Source organism: Equus przewalskii, chromosome 6, assembly GCF_037783145.1.
Source record: "Equus przewalskii isolate Varuska chromosome 6, EquPr2, whole genome shotgun sequence".
Classification (NCBI taxonomy): Eukaryota; Metazoa; Chordata; class Mammalia; order Perissodactyla; family Equidae; genus Equus; species Equus przewalskii.
In genome coordinates this window covers 59769818-59791273 of record NC_091836.1, presented here as the reverse complement: position 1 = coordinate 59791273, position 21456 = coordinate 59769818, and the positions used below count along the sequence as shown (strand labels likewise).

Genomic DNA, 21456 nt, shown 5'->3' with positions numbered 1-21456 from the left:
TATATCACTCTCAAACTGGTTTTTACAATTTTACTACATATATAAGTATCTTAAAACTGTACATAATTTTGTTTTCTATTTTAAATTTACAGAAATATCACAGTGCACTTCTTTGCCAACATACTTAATTTTTTTCCCCAAGAATTATCAAGTTAATTTATGTACATCTACTTCATTCATTTTAAATGATATTCTAGTATTTCAATGAACTACTCTAGTATTTCAATGAACTACTATATCATTATGTATCCATTTCTTTATGGATATTTAAGTTCTTTCCAATTTCACTATTATTAACAATGTTTCATTGACATCTGTGTACATAGTCTCCATGTGCAAACATACAAGAGTTTGTCATGATATATACTTAAGGTTGAATTGCTGAGTCAGCATGTATGTAAAAGTTCATCTTCTCAAAATACTGTCAAAATGCTCTCCAAAGTGCTTACCATAGAACACTACCTTCACTTCCCTTTACATGCAACAACTAAAACAGATCTTTAAAGAAACTCCCTTTAATTTTACCACTGCTTAGAATTTTTTTAAATGTATGCACAGGTTACTATCAATTAGGAAGTACACCATCAATACCCTGACTCAATCTTGTTCATCTGAGATCACACCTCACTAACAAACCAGGATTTTGAAAAACAATTTGTAAATCAAAGACTCATTTTTCATCATTTATCCTATAGAAAAACCTGTTTCAAAAAAAGTGTTAAAATATCTAAGACAACATTAGACTCTATGATTTTCATTAAGCTTGGATAATTCTTTGTTGTGGGGCCTGTCCTGTGCATTATAAGATATTTAGAAGCATCTCTGCTTCTAGGCACCAGGAGCATCCCCTTCAGTTGTGACAAATGTCTCCTTAGGGGAAGGGGATCAGTCTCCTCCCTTGCCTCTTTGAAAACCACTGTTCTATGGTATTCCCATCACCACAGCGGAGTGAAATCCTAGGCATACTCTCTCACAGACTAATAACACCTGCCAATGTGAAAACCTGAGGGTTGCAGAAACTAGCACAAAAAATGAGCAGAGTGTCAGATTTATCTTAGCTGCTTAAGGAAAATTAAACATGAGTTTATCTAAAAACCACACTGAAATGCTATGTTTTTCCTCCTGTCAGTCAAGAGTAAGGAATGACAGTCAACTTTGTGTTTCTTTGCTTTTATCAAGGTTTTGCTTCCAGTATTATCACCTTATTTACAACTTCTGAAAGCTACCACTGATAGTTTACCTCTTTATCTAGCACTGTAGGTTGGTTATATTTGTGGCTTTTTCTTTTTAAAGAATAAACTACATTAAATTTTAATGAAGGTGAAAAATACATATAAGCCTGAAATTCTTTCGAATGAATGATGATGATCTTAAGTAAACACAGTCCTGATAAAAGTAGAAACTATTATCCTAGTTAAGATCAAAATGCTTCAAGTTACACTGAAGCTAGCATATCCAAACATTTGTAATGACTGTACACTGGTTACAATGAATTAGAAAGTAACTGAGTAACATGTAACGTTATGTCCTAAAGTAATCTGATTTCAGATAATACTTCTGGAAATAATCTTTGAAACTTACAAACTACAAATAAAATCATCAATGTGGTGCTCTAACAGTGAATAATCAGAAAACTAAACTTCCAGCAAGGGGAACAGCTAAGAAAATAAATATAAAGAATACAGAACATGGAAATGCTTATGGTGTGACATTATATTAAAAAACTAAATATAATATTTTATCCGGATTATGATTATAGCTATAAAAAATACTTTTGGACAAGGACTAGACGGGAACACCAAAATGTGCAAACAGATCTGTTACAATGATAAAGTTGTGGTTAAATTTCTGTTTTAATTCTGAACTTTAATGACACTCTACTGGTATCTGTCAAAGATGACAACAGAGTCTCATGACTGAAAAACCCAAAATAATGAGTAAAGCGATGGATGTCAGAAAGTCATTATGCTCAGCAGTCTAATACCAATGACTAAAGTCCCTCCCCATTTCTATAAGAGCTATCTCCCAGCGCAGTGGGCAGCATTTTTCTAAGGCATACACCAATGTAGATTCACCTAGTTTCCATTCAAATGTTCTTTTAACATAATTTTACAAGTAAGTATACTGGGCTGAGGAAATCATATAAGGTGAGAACTCAAATATTAGTTGCTAGTCTATCATGGAAAACAAGATGATTCCCTCTAAACAGTAAACTGCAAAAGCTTACACGTCTTATTTGTTCCCCTTTTGGGCAACGAAGACTTCAGACACACCTCTCTGCTGAAGAAGGTATTCTTCAATCGGTCCCTCTCAGCAAAATGCCATCTTAGTCCTCAATATCACAGCCTTGAACTAGGCAAAGTGCTTCCACAGTCAACTATATGAGATCAGACGGAAATCTGATTGGGCTCTAATAAAAAAAGCAAATGGATATAGACAAACAAGGCCTGCAAAGATCAGTGCTGCTTATAGAACCCACCTCTAGGCATTAATCTTTGCTTCTTGATCCCATTAGTAAAGTCCTCTGTGCAGTGACTCGCTTTCTGATTTCTGGCCTACAAGTCATCTTTCCTCAAACTGCAGGGTCTACAAATATATTTCTGCTTAGGCATCTTGCCCTTTTTACCTATATTAATATATTCAGTTGTTGAAGCCATTCCTGAGGTTTCAGTGGGAGAAGCAAGCTGAATAATCAGTCAATACACCCATATACTTGTTAACCAAACATTCTGCTTACCTCATTTCCATACACCATCAAATGATGAGTTGTAATGAGAGATTTGAAGACCACCACCCAACTACTGTTAGTAGTTCTTTCAAATAAACTGTCTGCCAACTGTGGGATGTTCACATTCATTTCATTTGTGCACTGAATCAAGTCTGCAATAGGAAAAGAAAAGTATTAGTTTACTCTCTGGCTTTAATTTGTTGTTAATGCCAGATTTGCATACAACAGGGAAAAGATCTAACAGAGTACGGCTACAATAGATACTTTTGGAGAAGTTAAAAATTTCTCATGAGAACAATTGAGACCACTATGATCTACCTGAAAGGTAAACAGAGTATTGATTAGGATCACATAAATGATCAAAAATACCAAAAAGCAAATCAAACTCCCTCACGAAGTAATTCACCCTCAAGTATTTTATTTATCTCAAAAGAAATTGTTTCAAGGTACCGAGGAACTTTTCAGTTCTCTTACTATCCATAAACTTTCAGAGTTGCAATATCAGTATTATTCATCCCTATCTTTTCAACAAACTTCGAAAAGAAAATCATACATATGGAAGCATGAACAAACTGAAGGTCAAACTTCTTTTATTAACATCCTCCCTAGAATGCTGTGCTTGTACTAACTGCAAGACAACAGAGCAGATACGTGGTTCGTGAGTGCGTAGGATCTCAGTTTGTTAATAGAAAATAATTCTCATGCTTCTCTCCCTTCAGTTCTGAGCTAGCTCAGATATGAATTGATATCAACTAGCTAACACTGACAAACAAAACTGAAAATGAAGTTCTTATTCCATGGATTTCCAAATAAGAAATGATTCAAGAACTCTACTCAATATTACTCTGAAAACAGTTAAAACAATGTAAGTTTCAATTTTATATTTCAAACTGGAAAGCATTACTATAAAACAGTGTAATATACAATTGTTTCAGCACCAAAACTGAAAAAAAAGCTCTTAATAGATCTCAGAGTTTCACCTCCAATCTTTTTAAGATATATTACTGGCAAATTCAATGAAGAAAATACAAAATATGATCCGATTTAGAGAATTAATAGAGAGGAAGATCAAGAAATTAGTTTTTTTAAAGCATGTAAAACAAAATGTATAAATATCCCAGTTACAACTACCACAAAGGGAAAAAAAATTAAAGTTATTCATGACTCACTAGCAGTTTGTTGACTTTTAATCTTCAGTGCATAATGATTACATGTGAATTCAAGTGACCTAACTTTGGCCTTGATTGCTAGCAAGAAACATCAATGTAACTATGACCACTTATCTGCTTACCATCTTTCAAAAATATCTATTAGGTCCAATCATTATACAAAGTAACATTTGATAAGCAAGAGCATTTTAGATAAGCAGTCACCCTGGCCAACAATGCTTAAAGAACAAAGCACAAACAGTTGGACACAGCCCATGGAACAGGAGAATGACACAAGACTTTCACAATTCAGACTACTTGCAACAAAAATTAAATAGTACATTCAACTTGGGTATGATTCAATTTCTGATAGTAAAAAATAGAATTTGATCTCTGCCTTCTCTGAATCTTCTTGAATAGTACACTTTCTACCTATCCTATGGCACTGAATATATTGTATTTGCCTTATTCCCAAAGCTAAGTTTTCTCTGCCTCTCAAAATAAAATCTAGTGAGGGCAAGGCCTATCTATGTTTTGCTCATTTTACATCCTTTAAAACTTCAAGCACAGTGGTCAACCTCTGAACTTAATTATAAATAGAAGTTATAGTCCTAGCTTCTTTTTTTTTACTCTATTTATCTTTATACATCTATGTTTTTCTATGTCCTTCCAGAAACTGTCTTGATAAACTATTCAGTTCTTAAATGTAATAGTTACTTCCTCACAGTTATCAATAATCATTTCACTCTTCAGAATCTTACTTTTTTCGTTTTCAAAATTGAACCTGTCACAAAACTTCTCGCTATGATATTGCCCCAAAGGTGCTCCTTTATGTGTGTGTTTATATACACGACCTAGAGCCAATCAGTAACCAAGTCTCCTAAACCTCCAGCAATTCCACCTTCTCTCCATTCCACTATCACTGTCAAAGCTAGAGTTCAGGTCCTATTTATTTCTTAACCAGGGGATAACCATTTCTGGGAGCACTTGGAAATTGGGGAGGGAGATTATCAGGCTCTCAGAAGGGTTTTACTGGCATTTAATGTTAAGGATGAGTAACGGTCCTGCAATGCACAATTGCAATGCACAATCAGCACTCCACAGTTAAAAACTGCCCCACCCAAAATTGTCCCCACTAAGAAATGCTGGACTGACTGGCCTCTTCACTTCTAACACCTCATTTGAGGTCTCTTGCCCATTCTTCAAAACGAATGAAGTTTTCCCCTCACAAACTAAGGTACCCTCCACACAATTACTAAAGCTGACATATAATTCTAAATTCCAGAGTTATTCTACACTATAATTATTTGCTTCCAAATCATTCTCTTCTACTGGACTGAGAGACCTTAAAAGGAGTCTGCAAACATTTTTGTTAGCAATTTGCACACTCTTCATCGCGAAGGTAAGTAAATTGCTAGATTTGTCAGAAACTCAGATCTTAAATGAAGCCAAAGGTATAGATGTCAGTTTCACCAACTATAGTATTTTATATATAATATTAGAATAGGTACATTCTATCCATGCCATATTCCCTTTGTGATCAGCTCTCCCCTCTGCATCCCATTGCTTCAGTTATACTGACACCTCCTTTGCAATGCCTCTCACAAGTAAGTACTCATACCTCAGGTGCTCAGCACTTGCTGTTCCCTCTGCCTAGAATACTCTTCTCCTAGAATCTACACTCCTTGCTCCCCTGCTTTATTCCCATAGATCTTTGCTTAAATGTCACCTTATCAGATGAACGTCTCTGAGTGTTCATAAAAATTAACAAAGGCTTAAGGCACTCCTCTACCTCCAAACCCTCACTACCCTTACTCTGCTTTATTTCTCTCCAAAACACTTATCATCACCTAACACCTTATTTGTTTAACGTCTTTCTCTCCCAATTAAACCTAAGTTCCATGTGGGCAGGGCTCTGTTTTGTACCCTGCTATATCCCCAAAGGCCTAGAATAGTGCCTCGCATACAGTGGTCACTCATACTTTTTGAATAAATAAATTTATTTTAGTATGCATATGCACAGTCTTAACATGACTTTTTAAAAAGCATCCAAAAGAGTGTTTTTTACATAGACCAAATAACAATCCATAAGTATTTGCAAAACTCGCTATTCCCAAAAGGTTGAAATACAAATCAGACCCCATTACATGTGAAAATTCTCAAATTTAAACTTAAAAGGGATCTTTTATAGTGCTTGTCTATTGCAATGTTTATGAAAACTCTAGCATGCTTTAGAAATGATCAAATAAAAACTGAAGGATAACTCCAGAGGCTAAAATATAACACTGTACATATAATAGGTAAAATGAAATAAGAATTCATGCTGAGATCATGAATCCAGAGTAGAGATTATGAAGAGATTATGAACCCAAAGTAGACCAAATGCAAAGCCAAAGTTATACAAATATTACTTGGAGGAAAAAATACTGAATAGTTACAGAAACTCTGCAAAATATACCTCCCTATAGTAATTGAAGTTGACCAGTCATCTTCACCACACAGTAGTTTTTCCTGTATACAATGTTTCTACTCCAGTAGTAACTTGAAAATGCTTCCAAGTCTGAGCTCCAATAACTCAGGAAGGAAAATGTTTTCCCCACCTCTGATTAACCAAAAGCAACTCGTTCCAAACAAAAGTCAAGCATATCACAGAAATCTTGATGGCTATTGCTTTTCCCATTCTCAATTCAGGAGACCTCATTTCTTTAAAAAGCACAAACTTGGTACTAAATTTCCTTTACCAAGCAAAAGGGTTCCAAAGTAGAAACACATGTTGTATTTTCTTTTAGTTATTTACCTTAAGAATATAAAAACTGAAATACCTTCTTGAATGTTACATTATTAACAATTTCTAAACCTCACACTCAAAAAAATAACTACTACATGGCATATAGGTTCTTTGCTTTAGGTATAGGTGAGAATTCATGAGGATTTCTTGTATTTAAGGGCAGGAAGAAAACAGGCCTACCATGGAAATGAAGAGCATTTTTCCAAAGAGACAGTGGAAGGAACCAATCCCTACTATAGAAAAAAAATGCTCTCACTTTTATTATTTAATATGCCCCGCTTCCCCCAACAAACAATGTCTCGGGTAGATAAAGTAAATGTTAATTGTATTAACACAAGTAAGGCACTTGGCCATAGGTAATAAGAGCACAGGAGCTCACTACTAAGTGAGAAGATTTATGAATAGAATTAATTTTTCATAAAAGATAAGGGTACTTGGACACATATACCAAGTGGATACCCAAATAGCCAATTTAACGTGAATCTTAAACTTCTAATTTAAAACAAAAACAGTAAGAAAAGTAGTGAAATGCAAAACAGCATTTTCACATTCAGGGGAAAATGTTCAGCCAAGTAAAAATAATTTACAAGTAACCAGTTACCCGATGGCTTCATTCATCAGCCACAAGCCTGTATAGACTTGCCTAGGCAGAGTTCACCAACTTTAGAAACTCAGAGCACTTATGGTTCACTTCTACAGCAAGTCAGGCAACCCAGCCAGTGGCAGGCACCATCAGCAGAATGTCGAGACGTCGAGTTTCCATCTAAACAGACACTCACACTAGGCTATATCAAAATTATGCTGATACCAAAGTAGATTTTCTAATAAATGAGCTTGGCTAAAAACAACTATTAGTTTTTTTTAAAAACCACAATACATCATAATCATTTAGCCAAATGCTACTATCTCTTTCAAAAACGTTACATCAAAAGATACTCTTTTTGCAATTGCCTTCAGAACTGATTTTAGTAACAAAGACTGATTTCTTCAATCATCTAGAAAATTGAAGCTATATTCAATTTGGAAGGCAAATTAAGTGGTTCATCAATTGTTGCTTCACTGATCAGACCTCTGAAATTTTTCCTGGGTAGGAGTACAAATAAGAGGAACAAATATTCACCAAGAAACAGTAATCAGAGAATAAGAAAATAGTTTCTAATTTGTTGATATAAAGTATCAGCAACATTTTTTTCATTTAGCAAAAATTTTAAAGCATTTAGAAAACATGCAAGTTGAAATCAGTCTTAAGCCAAATGAAATACACACACAGAGGCACATCTGCCCTTGTCCCAAGTGTCAAATGTCTGAGAAAGAGAATGAACAGTCTTCTATCTTACTCCATTGAATTTTTGTGTAAGGTGTCACAAATTATGTTCCAAATTAAGATGTAACTGTTACAATTGTATCTTTAAAGTTTGTGGGGTTCTCTGTAAGAAACATATTATACTTTTACATAATTTCCATTAGAATTAATCCAAAAAAAAGTCTTCACAAACTGATTTATACCTTAAGAAATAAATCTAATCAACACACTAATTGGATGTTAAGGTAAAAACTGGGAAAAGACTCTCAGAATACAATGCTCAGTACAAGTAACAAGGATTGAGTTAATCTGAAAGAGGAGAGAAGGGGGCATTCAAAGTATTAAAAAAAAAATGACAAGGCTGGCCCAGTGGAGTACTGGTTGAGTTCATGTGCTCCACTTTGGTGGCCCAGGGTTCACGAGTTCAGATCCTGGGTGTAGACCTTTACATTGTTCATCAAGCCATGCTGTGGTGGCATCCCACAGATAAAATAGAGAAAGACTGGCACAAATGTTAGCTTAGGGACAATCTTCCTAAGCAAAAAGAGGAAGATTGGTAACAGATGTTAGCTCAGGGACAATCTTTCTCATAAAATAAAAAATAACATAGATTTAGGAAGTATTCCTAGGGATATACCACACAATTCTCAAATGGTGAGTGTCTTCAGAACACTTCAAAAAGCAACAAGAAAGGACTGACCTCTTTCTTATCTGTAGCAGAAAAAAAAGTGGAACTAAAGAGGGAATACCTAAAAGAAGAAAGAATTCAGATGGAGCTAGGTAAACAAAGCTACCCCTAAGGTACTCTACATTAATATCTAGCTGAAATTTAGCCTTTTAGGTCATAGCTGAACACAAAGCAAGTTTGCTGAATTGTCCATACTTTAATTTTAAAAGTGCAAAAGGAATTGTTTTAGTTAATGGAATCATTATGTAATTGCCCTAAAATTTTCATCAACACACAAAGAATCTTTTCCAAATCAGCCCAACCTACTGTCTCTTAAAATTATCTATTATTTATGCATTTGCCTCTTCACCCACAAATCTCTTATAAACACATAAAATCTTAGAACAAGAGCAGAAGAAAGTTTAAGTTATGAAAATGCTCTATAGAAAAACACACACTCTTGGAATACTCTCAGAATTCACTGTCACTGACTTATGTTTTCAAGTGAAAGGGTTGTTCTTCTTTTTTCCTATTATCAAAACGTTTTAGCCTACTATGTAAGCATTCTTAATATAAAAAACTCTGAAAACCTAGAGTTTCTCCTTGGTGTTCTGGTGTATTCTGAATTCCTACCACTGGATGGCAGACTACAATAGGATCTGGCAAGAAGAGAGAGGTTCAGGCTTATCTATAAAACAAACTACTTAATTTTGAGATTGTTTCGGAGTCCATTGTAGTACTCCAAAATGGTGATTTCCAAACTCAGACACCCTAGTCCCATCCCAGATTCAAAATAAGGATCTTAGGGGTGAGGAGAACCGTATTTTGGTAAGCACTACCTCAAAAGTAACTATTACTTCTATGTTAATTTTAATTTACCAGAAAATTTAAGAGGATAAAAAGTTATTTAAATATAATAAAAATGTATCACTTAATATAAGAATTAAAAAGTTTATTAAACTGAATAGTAAAACAAAATGAAATCATTACAGTGCTCCAATATAAAAAAATAACATTTTGATGGTATAAACACAAGGTGCCCTATTTCCCTTCTTTGAAGATGTGAGGTTTCAGAATTACAATCCTACCTGTAGGAAAGAAAACATATTAAATATCACGTAAATTTACAAATAAATTCTCTTTTTATATATTACATGCTAAGAACTTACTAATAGTTCATTAGATACAACCAGGATACTCAAAAACAATCTAATACTGGATCAGAAACACACAAAACCTGATTTCTTAAGCAAATTAGAATGTCAACTAACAATGCATTGTAATTACTGTACTTACCTCCACCAATGGTGTAAACCAAACAGTCCAGGGGGAGGGGAGGCAGAAAAAATGAAAAGAATTCTTTCATTTCAATAGGACCAGGAAAAAGGAACTAATGCTTGAGGGGCTCTAGTGCAGATCAGAGTACTCTAAAGGAAAAGAAATTATCTGGAGAGGTTTAAAGGAACTGGGACTAAGTCTGGAGAGAAGTATGTTACTAGTAGGGGGTGATCAAGTGTCCTGGTTTTCCTGGAACAGTCCTGGTTTACACCTGTTGTCCCAGTGCTCCATTCAGATAGCATACCCTTTCACTCTCAAAAGTGACCCAGTTTGGAATATAAATTATATGTCACCCTAGTTATAACTGACCTAATAAAAGTCTACATGTAGCTAAGGAATTAATACACTACCACCACCTACTCCTGGTGTATTTGCATTTTTCTCTCTATGAGTGCTCTTTTCTGGTTCTTCCCCAGCATTCCTAAAACACAAACATCCTTCCATTCTATCCATTTTGTCCCCTCACCCCAAGCACTTTGGTGTTAAGTACTTCTTAACATTAATCTCTGGTTCTATTTTTTTCACCCTGAGAAAATCATTTAATCTCCTAACTTCAACAAAAACCTCTATGCAAATGATTATCAAATTTCTTCTCTGAAAATCAATCTGAAGTTTTCTGAGGCGTTCAAGATATTAGAAATTTTCCCCTCTATGTCCAAAAAATATCTCACGCTTAAAAAACAGGAGTATAATCTGAACTGTAGCCTGACCGTCCCATTTTTGTTTTAAGCAATCAAGACTTATTCTTTACTTTATTAAAATAAATTCAAGAATCAGGGGGCTGGCCCCGTGGCCGAGTGGTTAAGTTCGCGCGCTCCGCTGCAGGCGGCCCAGTGTTTCATCGGTTCGAATCCTGGGCGCGGACATGGCACTGCTCATCAAACCACGCTGAGGCAGCGTCCCACATGCCACAACTAGGAGGACCCACAACGAAGAATATACAACTATGTACTAGGGGGCTTTGGGGAGAAAAATGAAAAAAATAAAATCTTTAAAAAATAAATAAATAAATAAATTCAAGAATCTTCTGTTTTCTTATATCTTCCACAATGTGCAACATGGTGCCTTGTACATGGGTTGATATGATGGCATAAATATTTACAGATGAAACGAAAGCCCATTTCTCCACTCGTAAAACCCAGGGGGGAGAAGAGAGAATAACAGGCAAAAAGTCCTTCCCAGAGGTAGGTTAATGTTATTCTCTAACAGCCAAGCCCATAACTAAAAAGTAGGAATCCAAAAGAATTTTCATGGCTTCTCTTAACAACTTAAATTCTGCCTAGTCAAAGAGACTAATGGATTGCGGTTAGCCTCTGCCAGAGTCTACCTCACCCAGAAAACACCATTCACGTTCCTGATGCAATTAGAACAAGAGAATCTTTATAATCCATCTTCCCACAGCTTTGCAAACCTCAGGATGAACAAACAGAAATTCCTTTTCTTCTATAATATTCACTGCATGCTATACTATGCCAAGTAAGTCTTAAGAGTTAGAAATACACAATAATGGACAAAGTTCCTGCCATCAAGAAGTTTACGTACCAGTGGAGAAAGACAATCAGTAAACAAATGAACAAATATATGTCCAATGGTGCTAAGTGCTAAGAGTTTCTTAGCCCTTAAGAAAGATGGGGCAAGTGTTTCGGGGAGGTTGCTATTTATACATGATAATCAGGAGTCTGGGATAAAGAGACTTTTGAAAATTACAGTAACAATGGCAGTGTGTCAGCAGTGGCCTGGAGGCCTATGAAACTGACCACCATGATGAATTACCATCTTCCCCATAGTGGGGAAGTATGGAGACATCCCATTCATTCTACACCACACATGTCTGTTTCACCCTTGTCAAACAAGTCATGTTGAACACAATCTTCTCTTGTTGATTCTGCAAAGCCTTTAGTTTTATGTAGACAGTAAGTAGAGACAGTGGGAATCTTATTCATTCACACACTGCACAACTAAATCAAAGCAATCTGTTTACCTTAAGTGAGTCAAAACTACACACCAGTCATCCTCTATAGTTCATTAACTGCCAGACCTGTGGCAAGGAGCCATCAAGAGACCCTTCTAAACCACTGAGTAACAAGTGAAAGTCATTTCTGAAAAATTTTTTCAACCCGCTGTAAACAGTAAAGACAGATGTAGCCAGGAACAGTAAGCACCAAATAATACCCTGCCTACATGGCTTTAAATTTGGAAATAAGGCTCTATAAGTGGAAAACGTGAGCAATTAATCACCATAAAATAAAGTCAATCATTTTCCTAATAAGTTTACACTTAAGCCTTTAAGTTTCTACAAGAAGAAATAATCACTAGGAGTACTTCAACAAAAAACATCTCCATCCTCACACCTTTCATAACCATACAACTGTTCTTATAAAATTCCATACCATCCATGTTTGCCTATTTCTCAGCGTTAAAAAAAAAAACTGATAATTTCATTCCCCTGCTTCTAAGTTACCAACTACAATAACATTAATAATAAAAGACTAAGAATAAAAACAGTTGATTCTTTCATGCAAGTATCTATCTATATTTAGGTAGATAATATCACATATTTCCAAAATCCACATTCTATATGTGGATGGATATCTGAAGAGTCCCTTAAATTTCTAAGACAATGTACAGTCATCACTTAATGACAAGGATATGTTCTGAAAAATGTGTCACTAGGCAATTTCATCGTTGTGCAAACATCAGAGTGTACTTATACAAACCTAGATGGTTTAGCCTACTATACATCTAGGCTATAGGGTACAGCCTATTGCTCCTAGGCTGCAAATTTGTACATCATATTACTATACTGAACACTGTAAGCAACTGTAACACAAAGGTAAATATTTGTGTATCTAAACATATCTAAACATAGAAAAGTACAGTAAAAATATGATATAAAAGATAAAAAATGGTACACCTGTATAGGGCACTTACCGTGAATGGAGTGTGCAGGACTGGAAGTTGCTCTGGGTGAATCAGTGAGTGGGTGGTGACTAAATGCAAAGGCCTAGGGCATTACCATACACTACTGGAGACTTTATAAATACTGTACACTTAGGCTACACTAAATTTATAAAAATATTTTTTTCTTTCTTCAATAATAAATTACCCTTAGCTTACTGTAACATTTTTAGGTCATAAACTTTTTAATTTTTTTAACTTTTTGACTCCTTTGTAATAACAGTTTAAAACACAAATACACTGTACAGTTGTACAAAAACATTTTCTTTATCCTATTCTATAACTTTTTTCTATTTTTTTTATACTTTTTAAGCTTTTACGTTAAAAACTGAGACAGAAACACAAACATTAGCCTAGGACGACACAGGGTCAGACTCATCAACATCACTGTCTTCCATCTCCACATCTTGTCCCACTAGAAGGTCTTGAGAGGCAGTAACACACATGCAGCTGTCATCTCCTATAACAATGTCCTCTTCTGGAATACCTCCTTAAGGACCTGCCTGAGGCTCTTATTGATGTCACTCTTTTCAGAAATATGTCCATGGTGGTTTGCTTCATTTGTTTCTTTTTGTCATCACAGATTTGCATGTAAGCAGATAATGCACCAAGAACATTCCTCTCTGTTAATGAAAACCTTTTGGTGTTAGGGTCCATGTTTTCAAACCTTTTAAGGAACTTGTTGAGGTCTGCAGAAGTTTCTGCTAAACTCTTCACTGTGAATTTTCTTGGGGATGGTTCTTCTTCTTCTTCTCCTGCAGTTTCCGTTTCTCTTACCTCTTCCTTAGCTATGCGTTCCTGTTCCAGTTCCGACAACTCTTCATTAGTCAATTCCTCAGGAATTACCTCTTAGAGCTGCTCAATGTCATACTCATCCACATCCAGGTTAAAGCTGTTTGTCATCTCAACCACAGCTTTGTTGATTTTTGCAACCTCCTCATCCTCGGCAAATCTTCTGAAGTCATGGACAAACTTGTTGAGTGTCTTCTTCCAGATGCCATTCATATACTCCTTGGTGACATCATGTCAAGCCCAAGCAAGGCTCTTGATGCAGTCACAGATGTTGTAATCCTTCCAGAATTCCATCAGTGTCTTCTTCAATTGCAGCAATAGCCTGGACAAAGGTCCTCCTAAGGTAGTAGGCTTTAGAAGCTGCAATAACTCCTTGATCCATTGTTGGATCAAAGACATGGTATTTGGAGGGAGAAACACTGCTTTGATATTGGGATAAAGATCCCCAATAAGAGGAGGACATCTGGGAGCATTATCAACAATAAGCAAAATCTTGAAAGGTATGTTATACTCCAAACAGTACTTCTCCATTATGCTGGCAGATCAACTCAGGGGGGGCATCTTCGAAGAGGAGCTGGGTCATCTATGACTACTTCTTGCTCCTGTAATATACTGGCAGTATGTGCTTAGTGGTATGCTTGAAGGCCCTGGGGTTCTCACTGTGCCAGATCACAAGGGTTTCAATTTATAGCTGCAATACTGCCCCCAAGCAAGACTGTTACCCTGTCCTTAAAAGCCTTGAAAGCTGGCATTGACTTAGGCCTCCTTATGAATGAATGCTTTCAGGCGTCTGTTCCTAGAATAGGGAGGTTTCATTCATATTGAATATTTGCTCTGGCAAGTAATTTTCCTCCACAATCAGCTTATCTAGAGTTTCCAAAAATTCTTCAGCTGCCTTCACATCAGCACTCACAGGCTCACCACTCACTTTCATATTACGCAATGAATAATCACTCTTGAATTGGTTAAACCACCAGAGCTAGGAGTAAGTTCAACATTGTAGCCAGGTCCAGCCTTTTCTTTCAATGTCACAAACAAACTTTTCACTTTGGCTGCAATTGTCATGGTGCTGAGAGGGATATGCTTCTGTGTCTGGTCTTCAATTCAGGTCATTAGAATGTTCTCCATGTCTGATATAGGTCCTTCTCAAATTTTTATTAGTCTTGTTGCCTTCAATGAAGCAGATCCTTTAGCGGCTTCCATCACTGTTCTTGTTCTTCAAGAGCACAGTTATGGTGGAATGGGACATGACTGACTGGCAACTGATCACCATGACTGATTTTCCACCTTCGAAGTCCTTAATCACATTTAATTTCGTTTCCAGGTCAATCACTTGATGTGGCCTCTTATTGACAAAATTAGCAATATGCTTATGGGCTATGATGAGCAAAACACTGGGATTAAATCAAGCACAAGAGAAAATGATGCAGTCAAAAGATGTGGTAAAAACTAGATGTATGAGGCTGCTGCCAATGCAACATGGCATACTGTTTTACAGTAAACTTTTTTTTATTAAGTAGAAAGAGTACACTCTAAAGTAATGATAAAAAAGTACAGGAGAGTAAATATATAAACCAGTAATATAGTCACTTATTATTATCATCAAATATTATGTACTACACATAATTGTATGTGCTATATTTTTATACGACTGCAGTGCAGGTTTACACCAGCATCACCACAAACACATGAGTAATGCATTGCACTACGATGTTATGATGGCTACGACATCAGTAGGTGATAGGAATTTTTCAGCTCCATTATAATCTTACGGGAACACCGTCGCACATGCAGTCCCTCATTGACCAAAACATCATTATATGGCGCATGACTGTATCCTTCTCTTGGTTTGTTATGAGAAGGTAATATAAATTTTAAATAGTCTAGACAAGCAGCAAGGAAAAATTTAATCACTTTTTCCCCTTCAATCTACAGTACCAATCTTTCACCAATTTCCCTTTTTGCTATGGTGACAAAAGCTCCCCAAATAAGCCTTCTATCCAACTAAAATGCTACTACTTTGAATATTACGACTTTTCAAGTATCATCCCTCCCTATACTTGACAAATATTGGATTAATTAGCTTTTTCTTTCACTGTTATGTTGGATACCTTCCAGAATCACTGAGGTTGCTAGGTAGGGAGAAGGGGTATCTGTTTTCAGTTCTATTCCTTTAAAGTTCATTTGTCCCCATTATAGCTCTTCTCTGTCATACACTTATTTGATAATCTAAGTGCTATTCATTTCCAATCTCTGCTTCAAACAGTAAGGATGAAGATGCTAATTTCATCATCACTAAAGTTCCGCTTTAGGCTCTCCCACTTTCATGCATGGCGTCATCCATTTCCATGTGCTAGGGCTGTACCATGACCAGATGAAGTGACACCTGAATGAGCAAAGGATCTAGAATCAAATTCCAGCTTCACTATTTACCATTATGACTTCAGGCATGTTAATTATGATTAGCCACTCCGTTTCCATTTTAAAAATAGGAATATTAATAATTAATTTTCACAGTATATTTTAAGACAACATATTTAGAGTACTTTAAAGCACCACTACAAATATTAGTTAATTTTACTTAAGATCATATTTTATTGATGAGTTTTCCCTCATTTTAGTAGACCATTCCTCCATCACTTTTCCAATACAGTATTATGAAACTACCTCAAAGTCAATGATTTCAGCCATATATTCTTTAGAAGGTTGATAAGACCCAAATTCTTCAACGGGTGTTACCACAGTTACTTGCACTTGATCTTAAGAGTGGCAAAATCTTTGTACATGCAGATTTCTTTATACTTTACAACGCTCTTTCACATCTTAAGTCTTCTGATTATTATAATATCCTTTTGACAAAGCAAGGGATGTTCTGTCATCTCCAATATAAAGATTTAAATACTTGCCTACCTGAAGTACCACAAACTATTGATTGTACCGGAACTAGATTCTTTAAAACAGTAATCTTTCCCCTAGAGAGACGAAGTTATATACGTATTTTCTCTCAATTCTCTCTCTCTTCATTCCAACTGGTTTGAGTCTTGTCATCACCTCTCATTAACCTAAAATTCACAATTCTCTCTTTTTAGCCCTCACAAATCTAATTCCTAGTGAGAGACCAACCACCTCTTGTCTGGTATAGTATATCCTGCTCATTGGCATCATCTTCTTCATTCTGGCTACAATGAACTGAAGTTGACAGGATATAAGGAAGGCATCATATTATTCAAACCAAGTTCACAAGGAACAGGTTTCAAGAGTTTTGGGCATCCCCACATCAGAGTGTCTGAGAAACTGCAAATCTTAATTTACAGGGAAGCTTAAAAAAGCCAAGAATGTTACAAAACAAACTAAATCAACTCACCAGATTTTAGGTGAGTAGGGCTTAACACAGATTTAAAATAAGAGGAACACACAAAGCAGTTTTCCAGCCATCTGCCACAGAGATTGTAATCGTTCTCAATTCTAAGTAACAGTAGGAGAAGTGAACTTTGTTTTTTTAAAAAAGAAAAGGAAGCATCAAAAGCTACAATGCCTTCTTGGTTGGTCACTGACTAAGTTAGGAAAATATAACTCGATGAAGAAAGCCAAAGAAAAAGCACTTCTAGGTTATGTCTACAAGCCCCAAGACAGGAAGCAGCTTAAGCTTCTCAAAAGGTTTCCATCTCCTGATAGGAAGAAATAGTTTTCTCCCTGCACAGCACCTTCAGGGAGTTAGTCAAGCAGTGTCTCAGCCTCCTGAGCTGCTCTATAAATAGTTTTCTAACTTAGCTGCCAGCTGCAACTCTGTAACTAATTTTTAAGTCAGTACCTATGGTTGTTCTTTATTGCCACTCAACTACGTTATGAGGTGTTTCTAGGATGTGTCGCAGGAGTCACCTAAAAATAATGCCTTGGTCCACTCTAGGTCACCAATTGAAAACAATATTTTACAAGAATATGAAGAATGAAAATGAGGAATTATACTGTACCAAATCTAAAATCTTATATTGAATTAACACCTAACACAATTTCCAAACCTGATAACGAATACACAATTACACAGTACTGTGAAGAAAAGTTACAAAAGCTAATGTTCGGAAAAGAAAAATAAAGGAGGAACTACTGCCTGTTAAATCCTAATTTCTCAGTCAAACAGATGGTTTTACTTCTAAAAAGAAACGTACAAATGGGAATAAGGATAATGTGGTTATATCTTCAAGATCCGAAAACAGAAGACAAAGTGATCATGTAAAGAACAAACCAGATCTCTCCTCCAGTTTCATACCAAAAGATCAAATGCTGCTATGCTATAACCCTGTTGGATATACTGTTTTTAAACACAAATTCATTGCAGAACAATCTACTCAATTTTACCAACAAATCTTCACATTGGCCTTACAAATCAAAACTAGACCAATTCTCCCATATGACAGCTCATCTGAAATAAAGCTAGTAATTGCAATTGGTGAAACTGGTTTTGTTTTCTAGTCACCTAATATAAATGGCTACACCTTTCCAAAATCCTGCCCCTCCCTTTCCAATGTTATCTGAAGCCAGAGAAACTCAGCGGTTAAAAAAAATACCATTCATCCCTTGTAGGCACTTAGGTTGTTTCGAAGTCTTGGCTATCGTGAATAATGGTGCAATGAACATAAGGGTGCAAATATCTTTTTGAATTAGCGTTTTCATGGTCTTTCAATAAATACTCACAAGTAGAACAGCTAGATCATATGGTAGTTCTATTTTTAGTTCTTTGAGGAATCTCTATACTGTTTTCCATAGTGGCTGCACCAGTTTATATTCCCACCAGAAGTATATGAGGGTTTCCTTTTCTCCACATCCTCTCCCAACACTTGTTATTTCTTGTCTTTTAATAACAGCCATTCTGATGGGTATGAAGTGATATCTCATTGTGGTTTTGATTTTCATTTCCCTAATAATTAGTTATTATGAACAGATAAAGACGACGTGGTATATGTATACAATGGAATACCACTCAGTCATAAAAAAGATGAAATCTTGCCATTTGCAACAAGTATAGACCTTGAGGGTATTATGCTAAGCTAAGTAAGTAAGATGGAGAAAGCCAAATACCCTATGATTTTACTCATGTGTAGAATATAAAAAAACACCAACCAACCAAGACTGGTGGTTACCAGAGGGGAAGGGAGGTGGGGGAGGGGAAAAGGGATAAAAGGGCACATTTGTATGGTGACAGATGGCAACTGGACTTTTGGTGATGAACATGATGTAGTCTATATAGAAGATGAACAATGATGATGTACACTTGAAATTTATATAATGCTATAAACCAATATTACGTCAATAAAAAAATTAATGCACCAAAATAAAAGGTACCAATGACTATTAAAACAAGTTCCCTAGGTATGATTATGTATTGAATACAACTAAAGATTATTCTAAACTACATCAATAAGTTGCTTATTTAATTTCAAGTCACAAAAGGTAAAAAAGACAGCCAAAGAGAAAGTTCACACTGTATTTGACAAGTCAACTCAAAACCAGCTACATGTACATGTACTGCAAGTAAAAGCAAATTTTTTTTCCTCTTCTCTTAATGGTTGTCATAGGTACACAGAAGGTTGCAGGCCAAAATGAGTAAGCAGCCATAGTCAGAAAAACAGATGCAGGCTTGCCCTACTGCAGAGTTCTAGCAATAGTAAGTAGATATCTGTAATCCCCATCCACAAAATATATCCATAATATAAACATACTTGGAAGAAATATAGTCCTTTCAATAAGCAAATAAATTAAGGACCTTTGAAACAACAACAATGCTTAGATTTCTATGGTTCTAAGAAATTAAAATAAGGGATAAAAATAAGGTTTGAGGCAATAATTCATAAATTCATCACTTAACCAAATAATTTTAAGATGACATTACTATGCATATGAACAAATGGTGATGGATTAGTGATGCTCCACTGTATACCCACAACTGATCTCCCATTATGACCTACAGCCAACAAATGCAAGACAATTAGCCAGTGTAGACCATTTAGTCTGAGACAATAGTTAAGCCACCACCACCATCACTCTTTTTCAGGTATCAAATCCATACTCCTGGCATGAATAGCATGAACTGATCAAGTGAACCAACTAACTAAAGAGCAAGATCATATCTTACTATTTTTAATATAAAGACTATTTCTATCCAAGAAGAATTTCCTATTTAAAAAATAAAACAAGGGCTGGCCCAGTGGCGCAGGAGTTAAGTTCATGTGCTCTACTTCAGTAGCCCAGGGTTCGCGGGTTCAGATCCTGGGTGCAGACCTACACATCACTTAGCAAGCTATGCAGTGGCAGGCGTCCCATATATAAAATAGCAGAAGATGGGCACAGATGTTAGCTCAGGGCCAATCTTTCTCAGCAAAAAGAGGAGGATTGGTAGTGGATGTTAGCTCAGGGCTAATCCTCCTCAAAAAAAAATAATTTAAAAAAATTTAAAAATAAGTAAAACAACAAAATACTGTTGATTAAATAGTTCACTAGCCCAGTAGACTAAGTCCATTATCTTCATCAAAGATTTATTAAATATTTACCAGGATCCTATTATGCACCAGGCATTATATTCTAGGTATTGGGCACACCAAGATGAAAAAAGCTGAGTCTGTTTTCAGGAGAGAGAAACATGCACAGGATGCTATGAGTGAAAAAAACGACAAAAGAATACATCTCCGCAGAGAGCTAGGGGAGCAATTTAATTACAACTGCTACCCATGGCTTACCAGGTAAGGCTCATTTGGCCATTTGGCAGTGGGCAAATGGGAGAGAAGGGTCCTGTTCTCCCTCACCAAACAAGGGCATCTAACCCAAACATATATGCCCAAAGGAGGCAAACCTGAAAGGAAGATAAACATCCTCCGGTCAACCTGGCTGAAGTGAAAAATTCAGGAAAGCAAGTATCTGAGATATGGGTGGAAAGGCTAATAGGAAGCCTTTTGTTATTAAGTATTTTTATGTTTTATATTATTCACATATTTTTAATGAAAGAAGAAAATTCACATTTTTGTTGGGCCATTTCCTCTTATTAAACAAATGACATAAAACAATGCTGCTTCTCCCTCCTGATGACAGTAAGATATGCAAGTTCAAACTGTCTTTCAAGTAATGATGTATGGGTAGGTGGGACACACGACAGAGAACGAAGCAAAAGCTTATCACAGAGAAACCGCCTCTAATCTTAGTTTCCAAAGCACCAAGCAAAAACCAAAAAAGCGAGAGGGGCACAAATATAGCATCACACAATAGCAGAGTAGGGAGGGAATTTAGAAAATAAGCAATTTAAGTGAGTAAGGGATTTTCCTAACATCATATGGAGCTGGGCCCAGCAACCCATATTCCGCTTCAGGGCTTATTCCTCTTGAAGCATTTACTCCTCTTGAACAATTTACTCTAAGGGAGGACAGGAAGCTGCTGTTTCCAAATGTAATCTCGCATATTTACAGAAATTATATTTCTCAAAGAAAGTTTTCCTCCTAACTATATCCCATTCCCTAAAACTTGTCTGTGAGGTATGATTCCCCAGATTGCCTGACTTACACTCAAGGTTCTTTATTATAAGCCACTTAAACATTAAATTTATTTTCTACTTCCTTTTACTAGTAGTGTCTCAATTTATGTAGTTGTACAGGAGAGCTAATGACACTACCTGTTCAGTAGGTTTTTGTAATGATTAACTGTGTTAATGTACATCAAGTGGTCAAGACAGAGAAGACTCCTTACATTTTA

General features: G+C 36.0%; 1 protein-coding gene across 26 annotated transcripts in view; it reads right to left on the bottom strand.

Annotated features, from left to right (window-relative positions):
- Positions 1 to 21456, bottom strand: part of PICALM (phosphatidylinositol binding clathrin assembly protein) — a 103546-nt gene that overhangs the window by 67473 nt on the left and 14617 nt on the right. For all 26 annotated transcript variants that reach the window (XM_070625724.1, XM_070625727.1, XM_070625728.1 and 23 more), the window contains exon 2: positions 2738 to 2880. In XM_070625724.1, coding sequence (XP_070481825.1) covers positions 2738 to 2857 — 120 coding nt within the window. In that variant the 5' untranslated portion in view covers positions 2858 to 2880. The remainder of the gene's footprint in view (positions 1 to 2737; positions 2881 to 21456) is intronic.